At 44.3% G+C, this 27693-nt stretch overlaps 1 protein-coding gene across 2 annotated transcripts in view; it reads left to right on the top strand.

Moving 5' to 3' along the window:
• Nucleotides 1-27693, top strand: part of ldlrad4b (low density lipoprotein receptor class A domain containing 4b) — a 183661-nt gene that overhangs the window by 148260 nt on the left and 7708 nt on the right. For both annotated transcript variants that reach the window (XM_080427226.1, XM_080427227.1), the window contains exons 5-6: nucleotides 22061-22215; nucleotides 25793-25843. In XM_080427226.1, the coding sequence (XP_080283352.1) occupies nucleotides 22061-22215; nucleotides 25793-25843 (206 nt within the window). The remainder of the gene's footprint in view (nucleotides 1-22060; nucleotides 22216-25792; nucleotides 25844-27693) is intronic.

Raw genomic sequence — 27693 nt, 5'->3', positions numbered from 1 at the left:
CATATCTGTGTAAAAGGCATACCTTTGTGGTTTTCAGTCATTGAATGCTGTAGCAGAGAAGTCAGACTCCAGATAGTCAACATTTGTCACTGTATTTTCCTACAGCAGACAGACAAGGGGCATTAGCAGAACCCCATGTGCCCCCCCTGCTGTGCCGGTGCCCCCTCAACCAGGGCATGAGTCCACAGCAGGCCAACTCATAAATGTCACCATCCATGAGTCTGGTTGTGGTTGTTTGCATTGGATTGTGTTTGACTGAAGAGCATATTTTAATTTTGAATGAGACTCCAAACCTCATGTGATTTTTTTTTAATGTTGCAATTATGATACAAGCTTGTTGCTAGCAAACACTTTCCGTTATCCTTTTTCCTTCACATGAGCATTGATTCACTTGACTCATCTTCCAAGAAACTTCCAAAAAAGCATAATCAAGTCCACTGATTTGAACCACATGAGCCCTAGACCCCATGTCATAATAGATGAACAGTTGGCAAAAAATAGTCGATCTACAAGCTCACAACTGTGACACGTTATACTCATGGATCAGGCTATTTTTGGTATAGGAATTTGGTGTACAGTGTAAAAGAGGAGGGTACTTGATTTAGACCCCTGGCCTGGGGGACACCGGTCAACAAAGTATGTAGGGTTTAAGTTATTCAATATGTATAAAGAAATAATATACTAAGGTTTTTTTTCAGATTTCCTTGAACACTCTTTTTAATGAATTCTCAGTAACATCCAACCTCCCTACTTGCCACCATTACCGCCCACCAGTGGTGGAAAAAGTACTCACATTTTGTACTTAAGTAAAAGTACCAATACCACATTGTAGAAATACTCAGTTTTTTAAATATTTTTTTATATACTTTATTTCTTCATGTGGACACCATGAAAAAAGAAATACCCTGTTACAAATATAAGTCCATTACTCAAAATGTACTTGAGTAAAAGTACAAAAGTATTCACATTAAAATATACTTAAAGGGATACTTCACTTTCACATAAAATAAACATTAAAAATATATATTTAAAAAAAATTAAAGAAGTTATGGCAAAATAAAGTCCCCCTCACACATTAGTAGGACACTCTAATGCGTGAGGGGGCCATGAATTTTCCATTACTTTTTTCATTTATTTTTAATATATTTTTTAAATGTTTCCCCCCGCCGAAAGTGAAGTATCCCTTAAAGTTTAAGTACTGAAAGTAAAAGTACTCATTATGCAGAATGTCCCATTTCACAAGTTTCCAAATGTATAAAAATGCTTTGAAAATTGCAGATCTACAATTTCACAACGCGTTGCAAGCTTGTAGATAGATTGTCTATTTTCAAATAGCCCAAGTATTATATAGGGCTGAAGTGGTTAATGCATGTCTTGTAATGATAATCAAAATCTACTAAGTAACTAGTAACTAAAGTTTTCAAATACTTGTAGTGGATTTGCCTCCGAGAGGTAGTGGAGTAGAAGTAAAAGTATTTACAATTGGATATACTCCAGTAAAGTAAAAAATACATCAAAATGGTACTTAAGTACAGTACTTGAGTAAATGTACTGTAATGTAATTACTTTACACCACTGCCACTTTACACCACTGCCGCCCACTTGTTGGGGGGGAGATCCGTGAATGCAGAAGGAAGCGTCCTGTCTAGTCTTATCTGGGCTATACTGTACTAGCATTATAGAAAACATTGTACAGTATACCATACTGTCTGTCCTCCCCCAGTGCCCCAACACCCGTCTGTCAACAGGGTAATCCACTGATCATGCCAGCTGGACCCGTGGCTGCTCTCTAGGCCATGCTCTGGATGTATGTGGCCTTATCGCAGGAAATTACAAGGATTACACCAGAGAGACAGAGAAAGATAGAAAGACTAGTTGTGGCGGGGGGGTCGACAAATGAACATAAACAGAGAGCGGAGATACTGGAAAGAGAAAAGAAGACATGGAATAGAAGAGCAAAGCCCAGAGGGAGAGAGAAATTGAGAGAGGGGAATGATTCCCCTGTTGCCTGCAATGCATTGCCTATATGTGTTATACTTGGTTGTGCATCGTGTCTCACACCAAAATCGAGCCAATCTAGAAGCTCACAATGCGACTGAGCTTGAAGATTGGCTATTTTCGGTACGAGACGCTGGGCGTGTAACTAAGTATAAATCAGCCGTTAGAAGTCTCAGGCTGGCAAACCCTAGGCCAGGCTTTCTTCATAAGTAGTAGATAGTTTATGCTGTAATAATTAGTACAGATAAAATACAACAGCAGTTACAGTCATTTGTATGGAATTCACCTCAGTTAACATCACTCTCCATGTGCCAAAGAGTATAAATAATTCTATGTTGCTGTCCTACAGTTTTATCGCAAAGGGGCATATATTGTTCACAGGTGATTATAACTGAGTTGTACACTCTATCTTCCTTTGGTCCACTTTATGTCCACCAGGCAGGGAGACGTGTGATTTTGGTCCATGCCTTTACAAATGTATATACACTGCAGTCACACCAGCGGTAACCGGAAGTCTCACCCCAAACCACGCTCGGCCCCCATTTTTTTCCGCCGACCACACGCTGGGGCAGTTCTTGTATTCTTGTATTTGTTTTACTGAGGATAAGGTTAGAATACGTTTAGGGTTAGGCACCGTTTTACTGAGGTTAAGTTTAGGAATAGGGTTAGGTTTTGTCACCGTTTTTGACTGAGGTTAAGGTTAGGTTTAGGCATAGTTTACTGAGATTACGTTTAGGAATACCAGGTAGAGACCGTTCCGAGGTCGCTGGATTTGCGCCCGGGGCGACTGTGTTTTGGCGCGAGCGTTTTGGTATTCACACCAGCTTCATGCTCTTTGTGGGGAACAACATCTAATCTAAAATGCAGCAGGAGCAACCCCAGAGTCTTGTAGTTGAAAACGCTGTGGTGAGAACAGCCAGTCACAACTGTCCAGGTGTGCCTCTGGGCCTTTTATGTTTATTTTTTTTACAGTTTACACCAATTTAACCTCACAGGCTACAGAGTGAAGTTGCTTTGGATGCGTGTGTGAGTGTGTATGTGTGTGTTTGAGTCAGAAAGTCTCAGGTCCCAGTACCAGCCACCCCCCCCCCCCATTCCTCTCATTAGTGATTCAGAGGGGGTCCCTCTTTCTCCCCAGACACACAAGTCAGACAGCGGTGTCTGCTACCTCCCCCTCCTCTATTTCTGCCTCTCCTCCCCCTCCTCCCATCCACAGCCACCAGCTGACCCCAATCAGGCACAGGGCCTGCTCTATTGTCTGGCTGGGCAGACACACACACACACACACACACACACACACACACACACACACACACACACACACACACACACACACACACACACACACACACACACACACACACACACACACACACACACACTCACACACTCACACACGCACACGCACACAGTCACACACACAGTCACAGAGAGAGAGAGATAGCAACTGTCTGGTCTGGTCTGGCCTGGCCTGGCTGCCACTTATGACTCCCAACCCCCAACCACAGCATTTTGGATCGGCTGTTCTGCCTCTCCTCCGTTCCTATCCCCTCCTCTCCTCCGTTCCTATCCCCTCCTCTCCTCCGTTCCTATCCCCTCCTCTCCGTTGGAAATCACAGATGTAGCCAACACTTGTTATGCAAAGTGTCTTTGATTGGCATTGTCTTGCTAAATACGTTATCAAGTGGTGGCATTTAAATTAATTTGTAGTCCTGTCTGTGGTCATCTTTTTTCCAGACACGGAATGCAAATTTTGAGGAATGAATTATTAGACAAAACACATCTCTGTTTTGATCATAATGTGTTGATACTTGTTCAAGTCTGGGTTTTTTAGCCAGCTGTATTTTCCACAAAACATCACCCTGTCCCTTTTTTTAATGTTATGGGGTAATTAAATCACATCCAAAAAAACGCAGCAGGTTAACCACATGAATCCTAGCCTCTCTCTTCTGGGCATGTCATAATGGGCGAACATTTGGCGAGCATAGCCAAACATTTCTCAAAAATAGCAGATCTACAAGCTCACAGCGTGTCGCAACACGACACATTGTGAGCTTGTAGATATGTTCGGCGAAGAGATATGATGTAGAAGAGAGAAAAAATGTGCGGCCAAGGGTAGACCCCTGGGGGACCCCAGTCAACGGAAGTATATTATACATTGATTTTATTTGGTGAATGTTTATTTGGTCACAGTGTTCCAGCTATAACTAAACAAAAAACTAAACTAACTAAATTAAAAAGTTAACGTGACCGTGAGCCATGATGACATTCAAATTCAAACAGTTGTCGATGCATGACGACAAAGTCTGCTTTAGTGTTTGTGATGATTTTAAGAGTAACCTTAACCCTAACTTTACACCCTCTCACTATTGTTCACTCGCCACAGTTTATCACCTCTGGTGTTGTAACCTTCTCCCTGCTATGCCATGGATAGAGTTTCACTGGGTGGAAGCAGCCACTACTGTGGAATTGTCACTTTGCTAATACAGTCAAGATTGCAGCAATAAACCGTTGAATAATGTTGTCACCAACGTCCCATCATGATGCCTTGAACAAAGTGTTATTTCAGCTGTATTAGGCACCCTGGTGGCAGTAACACCGATGACACCAGAAATCCTACATTCTGTCCACTCTACGTTAGCCACGTTCTGTTGTCCTGTTCTTGGATTCTAGCGTGGGCCTTGGCTAGCGTTGCTAATGATGATTAGAGCTCCTGCCCCGTGCAGCATGGAGATCCTGTGTGAATTATTAATATAGGTCATAGTCACAGCATCCGGCCCTACTTAGCTCTTCACCCTCCGCCTGGCCCAGCCCAGTGCCAGCCCAGCACTATCCCAGCACCAGTCCCTGCTTAGTCCTCTGAGCCGCAGCCCTCTACAGCTGTCAGACAGATTAACTCAACGGATCACCTACACCAAGGTCTGTTCCACAGTGGACTGTTATATTCCTCATGGAGAGCCAGAGGAAGGACTCACTGTGCCACCATTGCATGTTGGAAAGACGGCCATTGTGCGACCGTTTCAATGGACTAAATGTTACGGCCATTTTTATGTGCCACTGGACACGACTGTCCCATTAATGTGTTTCCCACTAGCCACAACTTCAAAACTGAGAAAGCAGTATTAAAAAAAAACATGACCAACAGCCACGTTGCATTCTGGTTTAGAGATGTTCTACTCCTACGACTAATAATAACAGTAATATAATACTTTATTAGAAGGGTTTGCATGAGTGAGGGATGGGCAGTAACTGATTGTTTGTTAATTTTCACATTTCAAGAATTACCTTATATTCCCTCTGTATATATATATATATATTTATATATATTTATTTCATTTGACATCACACATCACAATGTGCCCATGCACATTTTTAAAAGTTGGCAAAAATTTGGAGTCAGAGAGGATAGAGGGCGAGAAAGTTTGTGTGTTTGTGTGTTTGTGCGTGTGTCTGCTCTGGGCACACTGACACACGTTGCTGGCTCCATGCAGACTGAGCAGCAGGCGAGAGAAGACCTTTGCTTATGCTTAATAAACTTTGCATAAATTAACTTGCTCCATCAAACTTCAAGAAATGTTCGTATGACAACAATGACCAGTTGATCTATGTAATGAAGCATTGTATACTCTGTTGTGTCGTTACAATGGAACGGTACGCCCAACAGCCCCCCAACAAGGTGTGTGTGCATCTTTTCCTCTCGGATGCACGGCCTGAGTCACTGAGTAAGTTCCAGGTTTTAGTATTAACCTACTAGTCCTCTTATCAAAGAAAATGTACCCATATTAAAGCCACAACCCTTAACTAATAGTTGGTTTAGCTATTGTACTATTATAATATCATCATGTAAAATATATGTATATATATATATATAATATATATATTTATTACATACCTATTATTATATCACTTTATGTGTGCACGCTTGCACGTTTGTTCAGTGGGTGTAAAAGCCAATGGTAAAAACCCAGTCCAGACCAAAGATTTGCAACGCGCCGAACCTGTTGCAGAACTTTGCAGAGAAAAACGTTAAATACCCACTAGTAGGCTACTTTGTCACTGATGTTAATGACCTAATGTGATAATTAAGTTAAACATAATTAGCTTTTAGAATACAAAGATATAGCATCCTGTAATCTGGATACCTTCTAGACACCAGCCTTGTTTCACAACGTTAGATCATCATTGAATTTAGCCTGGATTGATAGAAGAGTAAAATACAAATTCAAACAATGCTGGAGGTAATTCCTTAATCCCATTTAGACCGGGAACCCCTATACATAACCATACCTTTCAATCCGGGAACCCCGTTTGGGGTTGTTGTTGCTATTGTACAGTATATAGCAACATATTTTTTTTGTAATTTTTTAATAAACATTTGACGTTTTTCAGAAAACTTAGGTCAGGATTTAGAAGGCGTTTTTAGAATCGGCCTCAGGTCTAAATGGGTTAATCACTAGGTGCCAGTCTAAGTATAAGTATTATTTGGTAAGTCAACAAGTGTATACCTCACCTAATTTCCTCCTCCAAAATCAGGCAGAAGAGACATCATGACTCGTGTAACATGCTATTGTGTTTGGTGCATTGAAATCAACTGTATCAAATCAAAGTTAAAGAAAGGAGTTTAAAAGTATTTTTTCCACCTTAAATCAATAAATAAAAGATATAGACATGCAGGGTGTGACACATGTTATAGCCAGCAGAATTACTAGGGATCAGCTCATTTCAGAATGCCTTATAGAGTGAAAGTTTTAAATTAAAATGTGTCTCTGTGGTGTCTTTCTAAGTTAAACGTGAGGTGAAGACCGTAACCTTGACCTGACCTGGTCATCTAGTCCGTTGAAAAGAGAGAAGAAATCTGTGACGACTGTGCCTTAGAAAAAGATACTGCACAAATGTTGCTGATACCGTATGAAGATGTTTGCACCGGCCAGCTCGTCATCTGGGTCCATGGAGGCTGTTGATTTGGACATGACCTCAGGCTGGGTCCTGGGTATCAGAACGCAGACAGGGGGAGTCTACCTCAGCAAGTCAGGAGCTCTTTTCATGCTATTCTGCTATTCTCCTCCCCTCCCCTTCAGCTGAACTCCCCTAGCGGTAACAGAGACAGAGAGAGGAGGGGGGGGGGGCAGGAAGAGAGAAAGAAAGACGGAGAGAGAGGGGAAAGGGGAGGGTGGATCAGAAGGAAGGAAAGGAAGAAGGGAGTTAGCAAGCAGACAGACTGTCTCGTTAGGATGTTTAGGGTTGGTCCTGTTTTGTTTCTGTCCATTCAAACCTTTGTTAGAAAGTGAATTTCCATCGTCCACATTCACTTGAGCGTTTGGACTCTGCATACAGACGACAACTCCGCTGCATACACGACCACGTACAAATGACTCAACCACATGCGCAAACGCTTCCGCACACCGGGGCGCATGGTACTTTTATTCACAGTACGTGCAAAATTCACAGGACATTGTTTTTCCTGTGGTCCAAAAGGAGCCGGGTCAGGTGTGTGTTTTTTGAGTCTGTTAATTCAGCCTTGCGTCTGGGTCAGTCTTTGTTAAGAGATGTGGGTCTTTACTCCCCTCTTAACTGTCCTCCCCTCCAGCTGAACTCCCCTCTTGGTGCTATTAATACCTTCATCATCTATGAGTTCCCTCCCTCCCTGCTCTACACAACCACCACTGCAACCAGCCTTCACAAAATGGTTCTTCTCTGCTCTTTTCCTGTGCCTGCTCTTTTGTAGTTTCTGAGCTCTGCTGTCGGCAGCTGTTGCTCAGCACCGCACCGAAGTTCAGCACACGGTCACAGGCGAGAGTTTCAGGAAAGGATAAAAGTTTTTTGATATGGGGGGGGGGGGGGGGGTTACACACACACACACACACACACACACAACTTTAGCTGTTTTATGTTTTTATCCTTCTTTCTCACTGTCTCACTGTCTTGCCACTGTCTTTACTCTCTCTCTCTCTCTCTCTCTCTCTCTCTCTCTCTCTCTCTCTCTCTCTGTCTCTCTCTCTGTCTCTCTCTCTCTCTCTCTCCTGCTAATCCTGCCTGCCAGGCATTGCTTCATGGTTGTTAAACATCTCAACCCAAAGGGAAAAAGGAGTGCGGGGGGAGACAGGCGCTAGTCATCTGGTGAGCCTATTGAGCAACTTAAGCATGGTTGTTTTGCTCTGTTGGCTCGGTACAATGAGACCGCATGTGGAAGACATGTTTACACCCCTGCCAAGCCTGGCTGTCATCAGAGAAATGGGGGGGAGGTAAGAAGAGGAGAGAGGGAAAAGGAAAAAGGAAAAAAAGTGGTGTGGGGGGTGGTAAGAGGAGAGAGGGAAGAAGAAAAAAAGGTGGGAGAGGCGAGAGGAAGGGGTGCAGAGAAAAACAAAGAGGTAAGGGAAGAGGAAAGGATGAGAGAGGGGAGGCAAGAGGAGGGAGATCCACAGATTGTGAGTGAGAGACGGAGGGAGTGCGTCTGACAGTGAGTCATAGCAGAATAAGGCGCCACACCAGCATATGCTGCTATTGAGGAGCCATGTTTTCCAAAATGGAAACCAGTTATGATGACTGGGGCAGAGATGAAAAGAGTAACAGATTATGTGTTATTACTGCCAGACTAGCTCCCATTTATTATTATTATTTTAGGATCTCAGGAGTCCATTTATGTCTAATAGAGAGGCACACACACACATTATTTTGCCTTCTATTGCTAAATGGAATCCAGTTATGATCAAGGCACGGCTGAAAAAGCGCACCAAATCCAAACAAGTTATTATATTGAGACCTTGTTAGACACAGAAAGAAAAGAGATATGACACGGGATGTACAGTACTTTAGTCAGCATTCTGGAACTCACAGCACATTCTCATTTATTTCTATGCCTCTTTCACGTGTACTTAACAATTAACTCAACATTTCCTGCAGTACTTATGATGTTTGACTGATCACAGTCTACAACAGAAGCCAGGTTGGCACACACATGTAGCATGCAAGCTACATCTGTGACATGTCTGCCACCCCCAATGGTGTTCCAAAAAACACTTCAGAGGTACACGTTAAATTGGGCACTCCTGTGGGGAAAGTGTGTGTGTGTTTGTGTGTGTGTGTGCGCGCACGCTTGAACATGTGTGCGTGTGTGCATGCATGCTTTTGAGTGGGTTGCTGTACTGTCAAATGAATGTGTGCCGGGGAAGCAGGCCGACAGACAGACAAGCTGACAGACAAAAGCGCACTCATCTCCTCTGTTCTTTTTAGTTCTGTTCTTTTTTCCCCCGTTTTTTTTTTCTTTTTTCTCTCTCTTCTCCTCTGTGCTGTTCTGTCGTCTCAGAGATGAGAGAAGATTCCACGCTTTCTTGTTTGTCTGCCAACATCTGTCTGTGTTTACCCCAGTCTCTCTCTGCCTCTCTCTCTATCTCTCTGCCTATCTCTATCTCTCCTCTTTCCTGTTTTCTGAATCCCATCTGCCCTCTCCCTCACTTTCACTCTCTTTGTATTTTCGTCCCTTTCTTTTCTGAACGCTTCCCCTTTTTCCCCCCGCCTTCTATTGCACCCCTATTTTCTTTCTCCCGTCTCATCTTCCGTCTTTCCCTCTTGTTATTCTCTCTTTTCTTTTTACATATTTCTCTCTTCTGCCCTTCTTCCACTACCCACCCCCCACCCCAGCCCCCCCAAACTAGCCCCCCAACCCCCAATCTCTCTGGTGTCCCTCTGTGCCAGTCTGGCAACTCCTCGGTGGCTCTGCGGGGTGCCAGCCTCACCCAGCCTGGCTCTCTTCGTCTCCCATTCTCCCCTCTCCGTCCATTCCTCTGCGCCTCCTGACTGATTCCAGGCCCTCCGTGAGCAGACAACCTGTGAGAATGGGCTGTAAAAGTAATGAATGCTGCAGAATCATGTTCAGAACCCCCTGCTAGTATGACAAAGGTGTAGATGTCTACCCATTGCTGACTGGCTGGCAGCATGCTGTGGGTTGCTATTTGTAGGCTCTGTGTGTGTGTGTGTGGTCAGTGTGTGTTTTTTTTTCTATGCTGAAATCTGTGGGCATCGTGTGTGTTTGTCTACCTGACTCCACACTGTAAAAAAGAAAAAAATGGACACTCCAATTATACAATTGCCATTCAGGATTGTGTGGTGTCTGTGTACGCCTATCTGTGGGCAGTATGTGTGGCTGATTACGCTCCCCCTTCTTCTGTCACAACGTCCTGGAATTGTGTTGTCGGCCTGACTGTTGTGATGGCGATGCTGATGATGAAGATGTGATTTGGCGGTGGTGATGAGGCTGATGGAGAGACAACCATTGCCAGTTTGTTGTCAACCCCCCTGTCAGGATTAGTGGTGAGAGAGTGAGTGAGTGCCCCACCCAATCAGCTGCAGGTGGTTGTCCTCTCTGAGATATAATGCGGTCTCTATCACTGTCCCCTACTCTAGGCTGTCGTCGTGTTTTCAACGTTTGTGTTTAGATGTTTGATTCCATCTACTTGTTGGGTGTAGATGGAACCCATTAAAACCGGGAAAGCATCTGTGTCATTTTAGATTTTTGCGTTGGCTATTCAAAAATAGCAGATATACAAGCTCACAGCGTGCCAACACTTGGTGCCGCGCTGCGAGCTTGTACATCTGCTATTTTTGAGCATTTTTGAAAAATCTTGAAAGCGTGAGAACTACTGATTTAGAAGGCATTTGTAGAATTGGTCTCAGGTCTTAATTGGTTAAATGCATCACCCCCTCTCCACACACACACACACACACACACACACACACACACACACACACACACACACACACACACACACACACACACACACACACACACACACACACACCCTCTCCACACACACACACACACACACACACACACACACACACACACACACACACACACACACACACACACACACACACACACACAATGTTTGATCTACAATGCTAGAAACTAATTGAGAAGAGCCGGATGTGTTTATTGTTAAGAACCGGACTCCCGTTGTCATTTATCCTGAAATCCTGTTTGCCTCTTTGTCCTGGGACACATCATCATGTTGACGTGTTTGTGTCCTGCAGCTTGTTTGTTTACACCACTCCTCACTCAATCCAATTACAACGAGCTGCTTTGACACTAAGATAGCTTCGGGGGAAACAGCGTGGCTAGCCACTGTAGCCTACAGGTTAGCTGCGTTTGACTCCCATCCCACCCACCATCGCACTGCAAGCCCAACCCCGTTGGACCTGGCTGTAGGCAACATGCTGACATAGGATGGAGTATCCCAAAGAACTCCCCATGATCACACACACACACACACACACACACACACACACACACACACACACACACACACACACACACGTCCATCCCCTCAGTAACCCTGACCCCAGCCTGACCCTACAGGCTGGTTCAATCACTCAGAGAGAGAGTAGTCAGTCTGGCTTTACGGTGGAGGGGGAGTAAATGGGGGGGGGCTGTCTAGACACTATCCTGTCTGTCTGGCTCTGATAATGTACACACACACACACACACACACACCTGAGAGACTGCAGGCCAGCTGTGACTACAGGGGAGTGTGTATGTGTTATGCACTGTGGACTAATGGTTGTTCAGGAGGGGACATGTTCAAACAGCTCAGTCACTCTCGATGAACGCTTCAACACCCACCCCTCTCCTTTTTTCTCCTGTTCATGAATATTGTATCGTCTGAAAATTCATAATATTATTAGGCTTGTATAGTTTAATATGCGTGATATATCATCACAACGCCCTGATGTTTTTCCTTTCTTGTCTACTAAATTATATTCATAGGAAAAAAATTTGATTGGGGCAACGTTAGTCTCTTTCAGAGACAAAGTCAAAGTAGCCTAATACTGCAGGCTCAGCATTGGACCTCATATCAATCTTAAGCCAGCAGTTAAGCGCAGCTAACTTCGTGCCTAGTGTACAGATGTAGCTTAGCTACCGCAGAAGACCTCATTTTTTACTCCCACTTGCTGTGCTGCCGCGCCGCTATCCTGCCTCACCTGCTCCACCTTAATATCCATGGTTAATCACACAGATGGTGATGCATTAAGGCTAATCTAGATTTTTTTCAACGCACGACAGCGTTGCTTGACAAAAATTACGCATTGTCAACTGGGGGGAAAAAGTGTTGACTCGACACAGTCCTTCCACAAAGTACAAATTAGGCCGTGGCTGTGTTATTGTCTCTGCCAGGCCGGACAGCCTAAGGCTGGAGACTATGCCTATCTTGCGTGACTTGCCTTACCCCCTTATGCCTAAACCTTTTAGGCATTTCTTACTATTCAAAAGAATATTTTAAAATGGTTAAATAACCGATCTACAAGCTCTCGACATGTCGATGTAGATCGGCTATTTTACACTTTTAAAATGTTTTTCAAAATAGTAAAACATGGCAAAAAAGTTTAGCCTAAGGGGTAAGGCGGTGTGCAAGATAGGGCCCTATGTTTTCGCCCCTGTCCGTCCCTTTGTCCATCCATCCATGTGTCCGTCGGTGAGCAGCTAATCTCCGGCACCATTGGACCGATGGGCGTGAAACTTTGCACGCACACTCCCAGTAGGCCAAGGAAGAACTTATGGACTTATGGAATTCTTTCAAATTGGCCTCATGGTGGAGCTATAACACGGCCCTTCACGTTTTGAACCATAGGTCATACAACCAAATATTTTCCCCCTGGATTCCTTGGATCATGAGTCATGACACAACTCCTCTCCTCATATAGGCCCTGGCCATTTGCGCTAGACTGGATTTTCCGCCATTTTGCGATTTCTTCAAAGCACACCTTTTGCTACTACTCCTACAAATTTTGTCTAAAACTCACACATATCGGTACACATTATCTCTGGGGTCATGTAATCGAGATGTATCTGTCAGAATGTTCATATTCCATTCCAATTGGCTGTGACTTTCTTCCACATTTTGCAGGCAACCCTTCTACCTAGTTGGTTCTGGTTATGTTATTCAAGTGAAAAACTGACCCATTCATCCCTTTACATGACCATCGGGGTCCATTATTTCACTCTCAGGAGTTAAATGAACACAGAGGATTTTGCTGTGCAGTGAAAATGCCCCATGTTTACGTGGGTATGGATGTGTGTCCATGGATGGATGTCCTCCCGGCATGGTGAATGGTCTCCCTCATGAATCCTGGCTGGCCTGTCTGGAGATGCCCTGACAGAAGAGAGAACGATAAGGAGAAAGAGGGAGAGGAGGGGAGAGAGAAGAAATTGAGACAGAGGTGTAATTGTTTGTTCTCCTGTCGCCATAGCCCCCATAGCGTGTCTGGCACCTCGCTCTCTTTTGCTCTCTCTCTCTAGTGCACATGCGCTCTTTCTCACACACACGCAGGCGCGTACACACGCGCGTGCGACTACACGCGCATACACATACGCAGGCGTGCATACACATACACAGGCGCGCACACACATACACTCCTGACCCCTAGACACCTGGCTAATGGGCTTAGGATCCCACTATCCACACACAGCCCTTCTCTCCTCAGGGTGAAGCAGCTAAACTAGTTCATTTATTTCCATGGAGAGGATGAGTGACTGAAGGGGTGAGAGAGAGAGAGAGAAGGAGAGAAAGAGAGAACTAGTTGTATCTAGGCTGATACGTGCTGCATGCTGCTGACTGAGCTCATGCACAAAGACACACAAATTGCGCACACACACACACGCGCACACACACGTACACAGCGTAGTCTAGAGAGATTATTGCTGCGGCTGCCAGACTGATATCAACTGTCTAGACTTCACAGTGCATGACTCTCAGGAGGTGTGTGTGTGTGTGTGTGTGTGTGTGTGTGTGTGTGTGTGTGTGTGTCGTTCTCCCTCTCCCCTGTCATTTCCCCTTCTCTTTTCTCTCCTTCCTCCGTTACTTATTCACCCATATTGCCTTTCTTTCGTCCTCCCTTCTTTCCACTCCGTCCCTTCATCCTTTTCTCTTTTGATCTCTCCTTCCTTCTCTCGTTCCCTTCAACTCTGAGCTGGACAGCTCTGTACCTCTCTTGTGTGTGTGTGTGTGTGTGTGTGTGTGTGTGTGTCTCTCTGCCTACCCTAACTGCCAGTCTGTGTGCGTGTCTGTATGTGCGCTTCCCCTCGCTCTTCCTTCACTGCCTCTCTTTCTCTCTCCCTCCCTGTCTCTTTCTCCCTCCCACCCTCTGTGTCTGTGTGTGTGTGCGTGCGTGCGCACGCACGTGCATGCACACACTATCCACCTTCTTTCTCAGTCCCACTCCTTCACTCTCTCTGTGCCACTCCGTGTGTGTGTGTGCGCGCGTGCATGTGTGAGTGCCAGCCAGGTCGCTGCCATGGCGCCCCGGCAGCTCCAGGCCTTGTTGATCGCGGCACCGTGCCCAAGGGTTACCATGGCAACGGCAGTGGCAGCAGGCAGGGCTGAGTGAGTGTGTTTCTGTACGCACACTAAGCAGCAAGGAGTGTGTGTGTGTGTGTGTGTGCGCGTGATTGTGTGCATGCATGCGTGTGTGTGTGTGTGTGTGTGTGTGTGTGTTTCCTTCCTCTCAGCCTATCGGTCCCAGACCTCCAGTAGATAGGGGGTAGAGTGTAGGACAGGAGGCTGGGGAGAGGGGTCTGTGCCTGGGGAGTGTGGGAGAGTGGGCACAGTGTGGTGGGCAGCAGGCTGTGAACTCAGCAGGCCTCTAGCGAGGCTGGGGATCTCTGGACAGCAGGAGAGGAACTAGCAAGTCGGAACATAGAATGCTCTTTTTCTCTTGCACCTACTTGGCTAAAGTACTTTGCATTACATTGAATGTAAATATAATGACCTTTTTATATCGTTCTTTTCCTTTACTGTCATCATTTGTTTCTCTTGATCATTGAAAATATTTAAAGGATAAGACAATTTTAAATATCTCTGAGATACAGTAAAATGTCTTCTGCGTATAGCGTCAATTGATACGTTGTGTACTTTTGATAAAAACAAGATTGATCAAGATGTGCCAAAGAAGAAATGTTCATGTCTCCAAGAAGGAACATTGGCGAAAAGAAATATGGCTACTATTTAAAATACATAAGGGACCTGTGAATGAAGCATTTCCATACTGGGATCACTTCTTTCTTCGAAAATTGAGAATTTAAGGCCATTTTGATCTTGAACAGCCTGAGGGATATCATCTAAACCAGGTTTAGTTGGCATGGAGTCTAAAGCATCTCAGAGAGTGGGATTAGAGAGTGTAGATGTGCTGATCAGCCAGAGATGGATGTCATTAGTGAGCATTGAAGAGTAAAGGTGGAAATAGAAACCCCCTCCAGTTGGATATAGCAATTTCATAGAATATCGTCGTTGTCCGTTGGAAACCTTGCATGTCCACATGCATTTTTTAAATGGGAAAAAGAACATGTGTTCCAATGGATCCAGTGTAGTTATTATTTAATCACAAGCTCTTGTTAATACTTTTCATTGGTTCAATATTTATAAAACCCACAGACCGACTTACCAGTTTTACTTTGAAAAAATATATAATTCTCAACACGACCCGGCTATTTAAAAAAAAAAGTGTGACACTGTTGTGAGACGAAGTATGGCATTCATTTACAAAAAAAACATAAAAAGTTGAAATGGAGATACAAGGTTTCTACTAGACAGCAATGATATAACCGTTTCTGCAAGGATTCCAGCAGTTCACTTTTGCTCCATTTGAAGTAGGTTTTTTAGTGTGCTTTTTGTTGGGTTGGAGTCTGATCATGAGAAAGTCACACTGGATCAACCGATCCGAAAGGAACATGGGCATTATTTACCATTTGCAGGGAAACATTTGAGAATGGAGCAAAAACATTGACTAGTATTTCAATTGTAAATCGGTTTCATAACAGGCAGAGGAGAATGTAATGTCTTTGTCAATGACATTCAAGAAGCAAGATTGGTGTGACAATGGATTAGAGTTGCTATTTTTGATATTGCCAGTTCAACCTCGCATCGTGATTAGCACTACTCTAATGAGTGCCATTATCTCTACAATCTATACCTTGTTCACCCTGCATATACTGTAGCAACGTCTGCTGCCAGCTGTAGTTTTCTCTTCTTTTTTTCACTTTCGAATCATGAAATTTTAATGAAACTGTGGTATGTAAGGGAATGGGATAATGTACAGTGACATAATGTGATCTATGGCACTAGGCCTTCGGTCTTTCGCCCACGGCCACAGCACACACAGTGCCAATATCTCATATGCCCTCTCGTCGTGTATTAGGCCTATTGTTTAATTGCGGGGTCAATAACCAATTTCCAGACCACAAACCCAGGTTTAATGTGGAATTGCTTAATTCTAAAAGTTTTCATTCAAAGTTAGAAGTGAAAATATTTGGGGGCATAGATTGCAGCTAAATCCATCTTTACACTTACCCTGTTCTTTGCCACACTCACTCAAACTTTGGCATTCAACAAACTTTTGGCCAAAATGTTGGTGTATGAAAAGGGAAACCTTTATAACACTTGAATTAATTGGCATCTACTGACATCTGTTCTCTTAAAGTGAGTTTCATAAACTGCCGGCGTAGCTTTTGTTGCTGCTGTTCTTCTGCTTGGCTACAAGTTAGAGGTTTCATAAAACACTGAAGCACATTCTCTGTAGTCTGATAAAAGAGGCATTTCCTTTGCTGGTGGGTGTAGCTGTACTGCTCTGAATAAATAAATAGCTAGTCGGTGGCGGTGCTACCCTGCTCGCCTTGGTTTCCACTGTCATCACAGATCCACATTCAAATATGAATTAAGTAGTTCCTTCGCTTCGCAATTATATTTTGATTTTGGCTTAATGTTTCGCTTTTCCAACAGAAGCCTTTTTAAGTTAACTGGCCATAATGATGTCCCTATCTTAGCAATCTTAGAGATACAAGAGTTAAAGCAATATGGGAGAGTTTGACTGTAAAGTGGTTGTGTACATGTTCCTCCTTACCTTGATATACAGTAAGTCCATATATTGCTGCTCACTTCTACTAGTAGCTTTGGTGGTTGCAGTATGGGGGGGAAAACACTAATTCAAACCCCTCTACATGCACTTGTACAGTATTTATTTTGTAAACGGAATCTTAAAAACGTACACTTCTAACTACAATATGAAGCACGTACAAATGGAACATGAGGATATTTTAGTCTTTGATACTGTAGCATTTTGATGTTTTGAGTGTTCTATTTTCTTATTGAATGCATAAGTGGATCTATCCAGGATCAAGCCAACTTAGCTAAAATTCGATTGATCGAATTCTGATGAAGCCGCCTTCGAAGTTGACTAAAATACTGTATGTTACAAGGTTTCAACATGCAAGATGAGTCCGTTTGGGTGATAGTCTTTTTGCTAGTACTTCTCAGAGGAAGAATATTGGCTATTGTATCGTTGCCTATATGCATGTAGCTGTGGGTGTAGGTCTTTAAAGTGTAGCATGCTTGGGCAAAATAGTTAATTTGCTATAGTGTACTTCACAGGCGTATATCCCAACAGCATAAATAACTTACATATTTTATGGTGGTCAGGTGTCCATGACATTGATCAAGATCATGTTGATCAATCATTGATTAAGCATATCTTGAATTATTTCACATATCCAAGGATATTTCTTATCACCTGTGTCTGCTCTGTTACGCACTAGTTAACTATCTGTCTCTGCTGTCTGTGTGACAGCATGTTTGCAGTGTCAGGTCAGCTGAACTGTCTGACCTCTCCCTCTCTCTCTTTTGCCCCCTCTCTCTTTCTGTCCCTCTCTCTCTCTCTCTCTCTCTCGGACACAGAGGCTTACACAGTCACACACCCAGGTCAAAAGGCAGTCAATGGATGGCTGTGTGTACATGTGTGTGTGCGTGCGCGCACACTCCACTTTGTTTATGCTCCCTTTCAGTGTGTCTCATTGAATTGGACATGAAGGATAAGCTAATGCTGTTGTGACTGCGACCGATGCTTCACTCTCTGACAACAGTCCACTATCATGTCGGTCCTCTACACCCTTATGATATGATACAGCGGAAGATTCAGTTAGTCATCTGTTTTTCCACTTATCAATGTACACAGAACATCTCTGTTAGCTAAACTCAAGAAAGTCTCCCAAGAACATTTTGTAGCCAGCCAGACGTTGCAAACTTTTGTCCGAATCAAAGGCCAAAGGCAGGCCAACCACAGTGCTTGTAACACAAACCCTAAGATTATGTTGTTCCTCTAGTTCACTTATTTTCTTTTGCTGCTAGACTAATTACTACCCTGCCTAAAAGGGTTTTATTTGTGTGCATTTCAACTGAGAGTTTTATCATGTAGTCTGAATGGTCACTTTCAGAGGCCTCCCCACACCACGCCACAGCAAGAAAAAATGTACGAGGGAAGCGACGTGCAATTACTTGAAATTACTCATGCTACAGAAAGCACAAGAGGGCTGGAGACACTGGCCTGATGTTGTTTTGACAAGTGGATTACGCTTGTAATAATAGTAGATTGGTGTTGGTAATGCAGACTGCTAGCACACGCTGTTCTGTGGTCTGTGCCTCTCCTGTACTGTAAGTTTCAGGACTGTACACAGTGTTCTGAGAGCTTGCAGGGCGGGATGGGACTGGAGCTCTCTCTCTCATTCTTTCTTTCCCCACATATTTGCTGTCCCTCCTTTCCTCTCTCTAACCAACCCTGTGCATTTCCTTCCTTCCGTTACATTTGCCTTACCGTCTCTGTCGGCCTAACTGTCTCTTCCTCGCTTTAAACACCCCGCCACTCAGAAGAACAGCCAACCACTGCTGTCTTGTGTTGTTATATCTGCGAAGAAGCTCCTGCTTGCTGCTCCACTCTCTCCTCTTGTGGTTCAGAAGCCACAAAATCGCTACGAAACGTAGTGTTTTTAAAGTTTGGGTTTCCCCGGCGGACGATCAGGACACATTGTTCCTCTTCCCCACATATTGAGGCTGTGTGGTAACAAAGGGGCTCAGGTTAAGGTTTTGTTTCTCTTAAATGTTGGTTTTCGTCTTCCTACCCACACCCACCTCCTATTGACGGCGGGGTTGAGGAAGTCCTGTGAAACCTAGAACTGTTTTGGCGTGCTGGGCTTTCAGGACCGTAGCGTCGTCTCATATTTAGCCGGCGTGGTAACAAAAGGCCCTGGTTAAGTTGGTTTCTCAGAACGTTGCCTCTCAGAATGTAACCCTCCCTCAGTCCCCTCCCTGTGGCTTCTGCGGTGAGCGCAGCACTGCTCTGTTTTGGGCGGGAGGAGCTCCCAAATGAAAACTTCACTCTCTAGGCCCTGCAACCCAGGCTTATTTAAGACAGCCTAGTATAGTTTCTCCATGCAACGCACCATTCCTTGCCCTTTTGCTAATGGGGCTGAATAGAGCGAGGGTTACATGGGTTTTTTAGAACTTTGCCTCTCTGAACGTAACTTTAGCTCGGTCCCCTCCCTTGTGGCTTGTTATGTGAATTATACAGGCCTGGTTTGTTGGCTTTTCTGAGCACACCATTCCTTACACTCTTATATGTGGTTAATGGCATTGCCACTTGCCAGGGTGTCTTTGAGGCTGGCTTCAGTTTTCATTCACTCTTAACAGCTTGTTCATTCAACAGTTTGACGCTGTATCAAAAGGGACGGTTTGTCTGGCTTTAGTCTATTCGAGTTAAGAACCTCATCCCTTTCCTATTACATTAGTGCTTTAATGAAGGGGTTGCTTAAGTTGGGTTTATGTTTTAATGTTGTTAGAAACCTAGCCCACCCTAGGTTAGAAACAGATGGGTAGGTTAGGTTTCCTTCAGCCCTTGTCTAAGTGTGTTGCAAAACAATCTTGCCCCTCACTGTGATTCTTCAGTTTGTTATTATGTCTTTGGTTTTAATTTTTGTTCCAAGCACCTCGTCGTTCCGCTGGTACGCGGTCAATGGTTCATTAAGATTGTTCTTGTGCTTTATTTTCTTGCTAAAACAATCCAGAATATGTCCCCCACTGTTCCAACAGATGGGTTAGTTAAGTCAGTCTCAGCAGTTTCATCCTGTGCGCCTCACTCTTTATTTGTTGATATTGTGAAGAATCACTATCGTTTCTGTTGGCTTTTGCTTTTATTTTTTGTTCCGAGTACCTCATTCCTTCACTCTCTGGTGGTTCATGTCGGTTGGTTTGATTGGCTTGGGTTTCATTCTAAGCAACCAGTTTTTCTTTCTTTCATTCTTTTTCCTTTTTTTTCATTTTTATGTGGTTGAGGTCGGTCGGTTGGGTTGGGCCGGCTTCCCTCCTCTGGTTCTCGCTCAACCCCTCCCCTGTGGCCACTGTGGTGAAGGAGAGGCAGGTTTAGGTGGGTTTACATTTCAGCTCTGACTCGACACAACCACCCTAATCCAGATGAATAAGCAGCACAGGATTACCAAGGCTGGGCTGATTTGGGAGAGGTTGGGTTAAACTAAACTGGACTGGACTGGATCGGTTTAAATGCTTATTATGTACCAGCAGTATTTATTTTTCCAGTATTTTGTGGTCTATCAGGTTTAACGTTTTTGACTCACAACTCATTTCCAGGAAGAGATTTACATGTGTGCCTGCCTACTGCCTATTATGTCTTTTTTTCTGGCTTTTCCCCCCTCTGTGACTGGTTGTGCGGGTAGTTTACCAGATCATGGCTGACTGAACTGTGGTGAAATGTACCTTCTCAGAAACCTTTTGCGATTCTGTTCAGTTGAAACGAGGCATTGTAGCTGAATTGCTCATGTACACTGTGTCATTGTCCTAATTAGGACACACACACACACACACACACACACACACACACACACACACACACACACACACACACACACACACACACACACACACACACACACACACACACACACACACACACGCAGACAGACAGAGTGACAGTGTCCAGCAATGAGTAAGAGTGTGAGTCAGAGGTCAGACTGGGAGCCAAGACCAGACAAGGTCAAGACTCCTCCTCAGAACAGGCCGAGGACGAACAACAAAGGGCTCTCAGACAGCAGGCAGGGAGAGGAGGAAGGAGAAGTACAGAGGAGAGGAGGAAGGAGAAGTACAGAGGAGAGGAGGAAGGAGAAGGGAAAGGAGGAAGGAGAAGTACAGAGGAGAAGGGAGAGGAGTGACTGAAAGAGAGACCGAGAGTGGGAAAGGGAACTGAGTTGAAGTGAAAGAAAGGGTGGAGTGAAGGACGGAAGGAATGATGGTGGGAAAGAGAGGAATGCAGGAAGAAAAGAGTGCAGAGGTAGGAAGAGAGAGAGAGAGGAGGGACCGTGCAGGAGAGTGAAGGGGAGGGGGGAGTGAGAGAAGAGTGGAGGAGGAGGTAAGATAGAGGGAGAGTCGGAGAAAGTGACAGTGGGTGAGAATACAGTAAATGGATTGACAAAGAAAAAGGAGAGAGTAGTTGGAAGAGAGAGAGAGAGAGAGATATGAAGGAAAAGGAGGCGGGACGTTGAAACAATGAACAAGAGGAGAGATGCAGTCGAGACAGCGAGGCATCGTTCTTGTGTGTCCTAGCATTGCCCTTGACCTGTCACTTCAACTCTAGACCTGTGTGTGTGTGTGTGTGTGTGTGTGTGCGCATGTGTGTGGGGCAGTGACTGTTGTTTGACAAGGGAAACCAACACACTGACTAGTACAATCCACTATAGTTTAGTCTTCACAAAGAAATGACTGTATGCCAGCCAGGGCACACTCTGCAGCTCCCCCACTCATTTTTCTATGATTTGGGCGCACCGCTATTCTCTGTAAAACGCGTAGGCCGAGAGGCACACACTGACACACACACACACACACGCACACACGCGCACACACACACACACACACACACACACAACATAGAACATACACACCCTGACTAGCCTCTGAAACCCATCACCCTGACTGGCTGAGTGACTGTTAAGTTAACCTCCACTGCCCTCTGCTGGCGAGCACATAACATGACATGCTGTCATTGTTTGGATCCATGAACACCAAAAGTGAACTTTGCAATGTAGTGTTGCCTGTTGTCATTCCTGCTCTTTGGCAATGCCACTTCAGAAGAAATTTAACCTTCATTTAGTCAGGAAATAAGAGGTGGGGGGTTCCCTTTTTTTTATAGCTTTGATGGCAGTCCCCTTTCTAACACGATGTCTTTCTCTTTGTGTTTGCAGCTGAACTGGAGTTTGTCCAGATTGTCATCATCATCGTGGTGATGACGGTGATGGTGGTGGTGATCATCTGTCTCCTGAACCACTACAAGCTCTCCACATGGTCCTTCATAACCAGACAGAGCCAGGCCCGCCGGCACGACCACGCCCTGCAACAGGTCAGAGGAACACCAAGCTGCGTTGTGCGTGCAGTTGCCTGCAGTTGTGTGTGTGTGTGTGTGTGTGGGTGTGTGTGTGTGTGTGCGTGTGTGTGTGCGACATGCGTGTGAGTGTGAGTGTACGAGAGAGAGAGGAGCTTGATTTATACTTGGTTGCACATCGTGTCGTGCACCGAGAATACTTTGGGTATGCGACACTGGCACGCATCTAAGTATAAATTCCAGCCAGAGAGACACACAGAGAAGATCCCGTGGTAATACTAGCTAGCAGTGCTTCTTCTACGCCTCCGGAACGGGGAAGGCATAGTTAAACTACTTTGCATCCGCCGGGGCTCTGTTGAGCACAATCAGTGCTTTTTAACAGAGCCAGTGTCCCTGCCCCAGTTAACCCATTTAGACCGGGAACGCATCCGTGTCATTTTTAGATTTCTTTGGCTAATAAAAAATAGCAGATATGCAAGCTCATAGCGTGGCACCGAGTGCCGTGCTATGAGCTTGTAGATCTGCAATTTGTTTTTAAATCATGATTTTATTTTTGCAAATCTTTGATTATATATTTTTTAATTCAAATCTTTGCTTCTGGGGGATTCTACAAATGTCTTCTAAATCCTAACAGTTATTTGAAAAAAACGTACGTTGCTATAATCAGTGGTTCTCAAACTCTTTCCATGTCAAGGACCCCCAAAATTATATGTATTTGGCCGTGGACCCCCCATCTCAAAATGTGTTGTTCCAGGGACCCCCAGAAGCAAAGATTTGAGTTAAAAATGTTTGCTTAAAAAAAATATATATATATATATATTTTCAATGATTTGCACACATTTTCAAAAAAAAGAAAAAAGAAAAGCTATGAGCTTGTAGATCTGCTTTTTTTGAAAAAAAGTGGTTACACAGATGCGTTCCCGGTCTTCATGGGTTAAGAGCAGAGAGCAGCTGAGGCTGGCTCTAGTCTTGCAGGTGAACACGTTGAAGTGCAGCAGTAGCTGCACCATGTAGAAGAGCCACGCGCTGCTGTGTAGAGCCACTCTCTGCTGCCGGCCAGGCCTTGATGTTTAATTCACCGCACCGATGTGTCTAGACAGCTGGCTGCTCTGCCCTCGTGCAAACATGACGACACACGGGACAAGCACGCACCCACACATACACACACACACACACACACACGCACAACCCTATACATACATAACATAAACTCTCATGCACTGGCATACACACTGCTTATATTTAAGCACATTCTGACCGATCGACCTGAACATAATATGGCATGCTGGCTCTGTCTCACTTTTTCACATACTTCTGTCTGTCTGACTGACTATAATTATAGTATATCTGTATCTATCTGCATAACTGTTTGTCTATTTGTCTGTCCCCTTATATACAGACATAGAAAGATACTGTATACAGACAATACGAGATATCGTATTGTCTGTATATCCAGTATCTGTCTGTGTCTGTGTATCCATCTTTTTATCTGTATGTCTGTATGTACTAGAGCTTACACCTACGTTGCACCGCCGATCCCACCGATATGCCCATAACCCATTATGTATCTGTCAGTCCTTCCCACTTTTATGCCCATATATGGAGATCCCTGATGTCATCAGTAATTCAGCATATGCCCATATATGGGCATGTCCCCTTTTGTGACCTTATATGGAGCTGACTGATTTGTTGGCGCTTGATGCCATGACGACACATTTAGGGTAGACAAAACACTCCAGATTTGGCGTAGCTGCATGGGGAACTCCTTACATGGTTATTTCTGAGTCATGGTGACATGAGCCTGACGACGCGACGTTGTCCTCTCTAAGACAATTTTAACCCTAAAGTTTTCTGAAAAACTTCAAATATTTATTCAAAAATGTAAAAAAAAATGCATGTTGCTATATACTGTACATAGCAACAGGAATCCCAAAAGGGGTTCTCGTCCTGAAAGGTATAGTTACAAATAGGGGTTCCCGCCCAAAATGGGTTGGAATTCTTTTCTGTATACTGTATCTTTCTGTATATCTGTATGTACCGTATGTCTATTTGCCTGTTGATCTGTTAGTCCATCTCTCTTGTCTTTCCTATCACTGTGTGCTGTGTCCATTAATGAAAGTAAATAATTATGCAAAACAAAACCAGACAAAAATTTTACACATTTATTGATTTTTTGAAAATGATCTGGATCATGGGATCCACATAGAATTCATTCATGTGACCAGCCCGTGACGTCAGTTATCTATGAAGTATGACTGCAAATTTGGGCAGCCCCATTGAATGACATAAAATTCAAGCTAAATATAACAAAAATATAGTATAAAACATATGTTGTACGCATGATGGCCTACTGGCAGCATGCATAGGGTTTGGTACTGATCGGTCCAACGGTTTGCGAGATTCACACTGGACCACACACACACACACACACACACACACACACACACACACACACACACACACACACACACACACACACACACACACACACACACACACACACACACACACACACACACACACACATGCATGTATCTAGCCTTTTGCAGAGTCATACCATTAAAATACAGTCAGAGACAGAAGGAGTGAAGAATAGCTTGAGGCTTTTGCTCCAAACGGACATAAAAAAACAACTAGAAATTTAGCTAATTTCTTCTTCTTCCGTTCTCTGTTATTTCTTTCTCCTTTGTCTTTGATGTGTGTTTAACAGAAACAAGGTCCTGGAGTCAAACATAGTGGGAGAAAAACAGCAATTATTTGATAGTCCTTTTCTTTTGTTGTGGCTTTCATCTTATAGTTTTTTTTGTGCTGAATCTGTCTGCCATTTGTGGTCCCCGCACTAAGAAAGGGGACCACATTTTGGTTTGAAGCGGCAAGCTTCCCCCAGCACTTATGTTTCATCTCCCACTTCCTCGTTAAGATGTTTGTTTTTGTCCGCACTACCTCCCTGTTTTGGATAAAAGTCTGCCCGTTCTCCTTGGTGTTGCAGTCTGACTTTTAGATTGCGCATGAAATGCAGAGCCAATTTAATCCTCCATAAGATGCTGAAAGCAGTTGGCATTTATAGCTTTCAGGTGATTTAAAAGGGACTTTGCTTCATTATGAATGCTCAAATAGACCTAAACTCTGATGGTATGGTGTTTTCAAACCATAACCACTTTCAACCTGGCATACCTGAAGGCGAAAATGTTCAAGGCTTTTCCAACATAGTGAAAATAGAAGATCTAAGAACTCACAACGCGTTGCATTGCATTGCTACACGTTGTGAGCTTGTAGATCTGCTAGAAGTTTTGCCATGCCATGCCATTGCACGACAAGGTGGTTAACCCATTAAAACCGGGAAAGCATCTTTGATTTTTGCGTTAGCTATAAAAAAAATAGCAGATATGATGCAGCGCGGCAAGCTTGTACATCTGCTATTTTTGAACATTTTTGGAAAAATCTTGAAAGTGTGAGAACTACTGATTTTAGAAGGCATTTGTATAATGGGCCTCGGGTCTAATGTCATATCCCTGTTGCATGTGTTTCTGATGTGCATCCAAGCATAAAGCTCAGCCTGGTGACTGTGCTGTTCTCTTCCTGTGTCACTCTGCAGGATGGCTGCTTGTGGCCTTCGGAGGCCGGTTCTCGACAAGGTGCCTCTGAGGTAAGACTGCTGCCGCTGACCCCTGTCATCGTCTCTGTCGGGCAGAAACCTTGTGTGTCCAAAACCCTTTCAAAAACTTTTCAGGAAATGGGGGGGGGAGGACTATCCAGTTCCATTGGATAGTCATAAGCTCTTGTTAATTCTTTGTGGAGTTTGCATGTTGTCCCCGTGTCTCCTAGGGTAGGTACCCTCACAAAAACATGTAGTAATCCTGGTCACTATACTGCCTCCCCCTGGCCAGCCGGGGCGCCTGATGGAGGGGAAGGGAACTGGTTGGAATAACGTGTTCCTTCCACGCGCTACGTCCAACCAGGGAAACTCCCCCCTGTCAGGTGACAAGAAGGTCAGTTGGCTCTCATGCATTGAAGGAGGCATGAGCTCGGCCCTGGCCTCCCTTGGTTGGCAGAGGGAAGGTAGTGCCCAGGATTACATAGACAATTGGCACTGGGTGTAAAAAACAGGGTTACAAAATCGTGGGATAAAAATTTAGAACAAAAAAAAAAAAGCTCTTGTTAATTCTTTTCATTGGTTAAATATTTATAAAACCCTCACACTTAACCGCTTTCACTTTCGCTTAAAAAGATATATCAAAAATTGCATAGAATAGCCAATCTACACGTGAGCTTGTAGGTCGTCTATTTTTGCTACTTTTGTGTGTCACCAGTGTGACGTCTTAGGGCATTAATTTTCAACAAAAAAAAACAACAACTAAAAAGTTGAAATATAGAGATAGAAGGTTTCTGGCCGACAGCAACGGCATGCTGTCAGACCTGTCTGTCTGTCTGTCTGTCTGTCTGTCTGTCTGTCTGTTTGACTGTCAGAGACACCTGAACCCTGTCACGCTGTCTTCCTGTCCCAGACACAGTCTGAGCCACAGAGAGAAGGGAGAGAGAGAGAGAGAGAGAGAGGAACGATGGCAACGTGGCACAACCCTGAGAGACCTAGAAAAAGACAGGGCCAGAGAGGCAGACACAGAGATGGAGAGAGAGAGTGTGGGTGGCAGAGAGATGCAGGGGGGGTGGTGTCTTTCTGCCTGAGGGGGGATGCTTTTTGGTGCGTCATTAATCACCAACACCTCCCCTGACACTGTCTAGACAGCCGTCTGAGAGCTGCCCCGCTCTGCTCTAGTCTCTCTCTCTCCCTTTCTCTCTAGTCTGTCTCTCTCTCTCTCTCTGTCTCTCTCTCTCTCTCTCTCTCTCTCTCTCTCTCTCTCTGTCTCTGTCTCTCTCTCTCTCTCTGTCTCTCTGTCTCTCTCTCTCTCTCTCTCTCTCTCTCTCTCTCTCTCTCTCTCCTCTGCCCCCCCACCCTTCTCTCTGTGTGTCTGCGCTGTTTATTTTTCAGTCTGTCATGCTCCCCAGTCATGTCAGTAGGGGCCGCCTATTAGAGCCACAGCCGCTAATTGAAATCATTTTCCTCTGATAATGGTTGGCTGCAACAGAAGTGTGTTGAAACTGGAACAGTGTAAGGAGGAAACATTAACTGTGTTGCTTCAGAATGAGAATGGCGAGGACGAGTACGGTCTGGAAAATAGACTCGACAAATAGCGTGAAGTATTGAATGTAATGTTTTAGGGTGCAGACAAGAGGCAATGCTTTGAAATGTCCATACCACTTTGGATTACAGATCCCCTTTTAGCATAATTGCAGTGTAATTAGCGAGCGAGTAACAAATGGTAGCAAAATTATAAATGCTGGTGCTGCCAGCAAGCCCATCATTCCTAGTCACACGAAATATCGACTGGTTAAAATTGTGGCAAAGAAAATGGCCAGTGGTCATTCTTGTTCTTTATTGCAACATCAGTTCTGCTGCTGCCTTGTCTGTTTCTGTACAATAACTGAGCATTGACATGT

Source organism: Gymnoscopelus braueri (assembly GCF_963280865.1).
Source record: "Gymnoscopelus braueri genome assembly, chromosome: 4".
In the NCBI taxonomy this organism is placed as follows: Eukaryota; Metazoa; Chordata; class Actinopteri; order Myctophiformes; family Myctophidae; genus Gymnoscopelus; species Gymnoscopelus braueri.
Note: the sequence above shows the minus strand (reverse complement) of the source record. Positions and strands in the feature narration are given on the sequence as shown.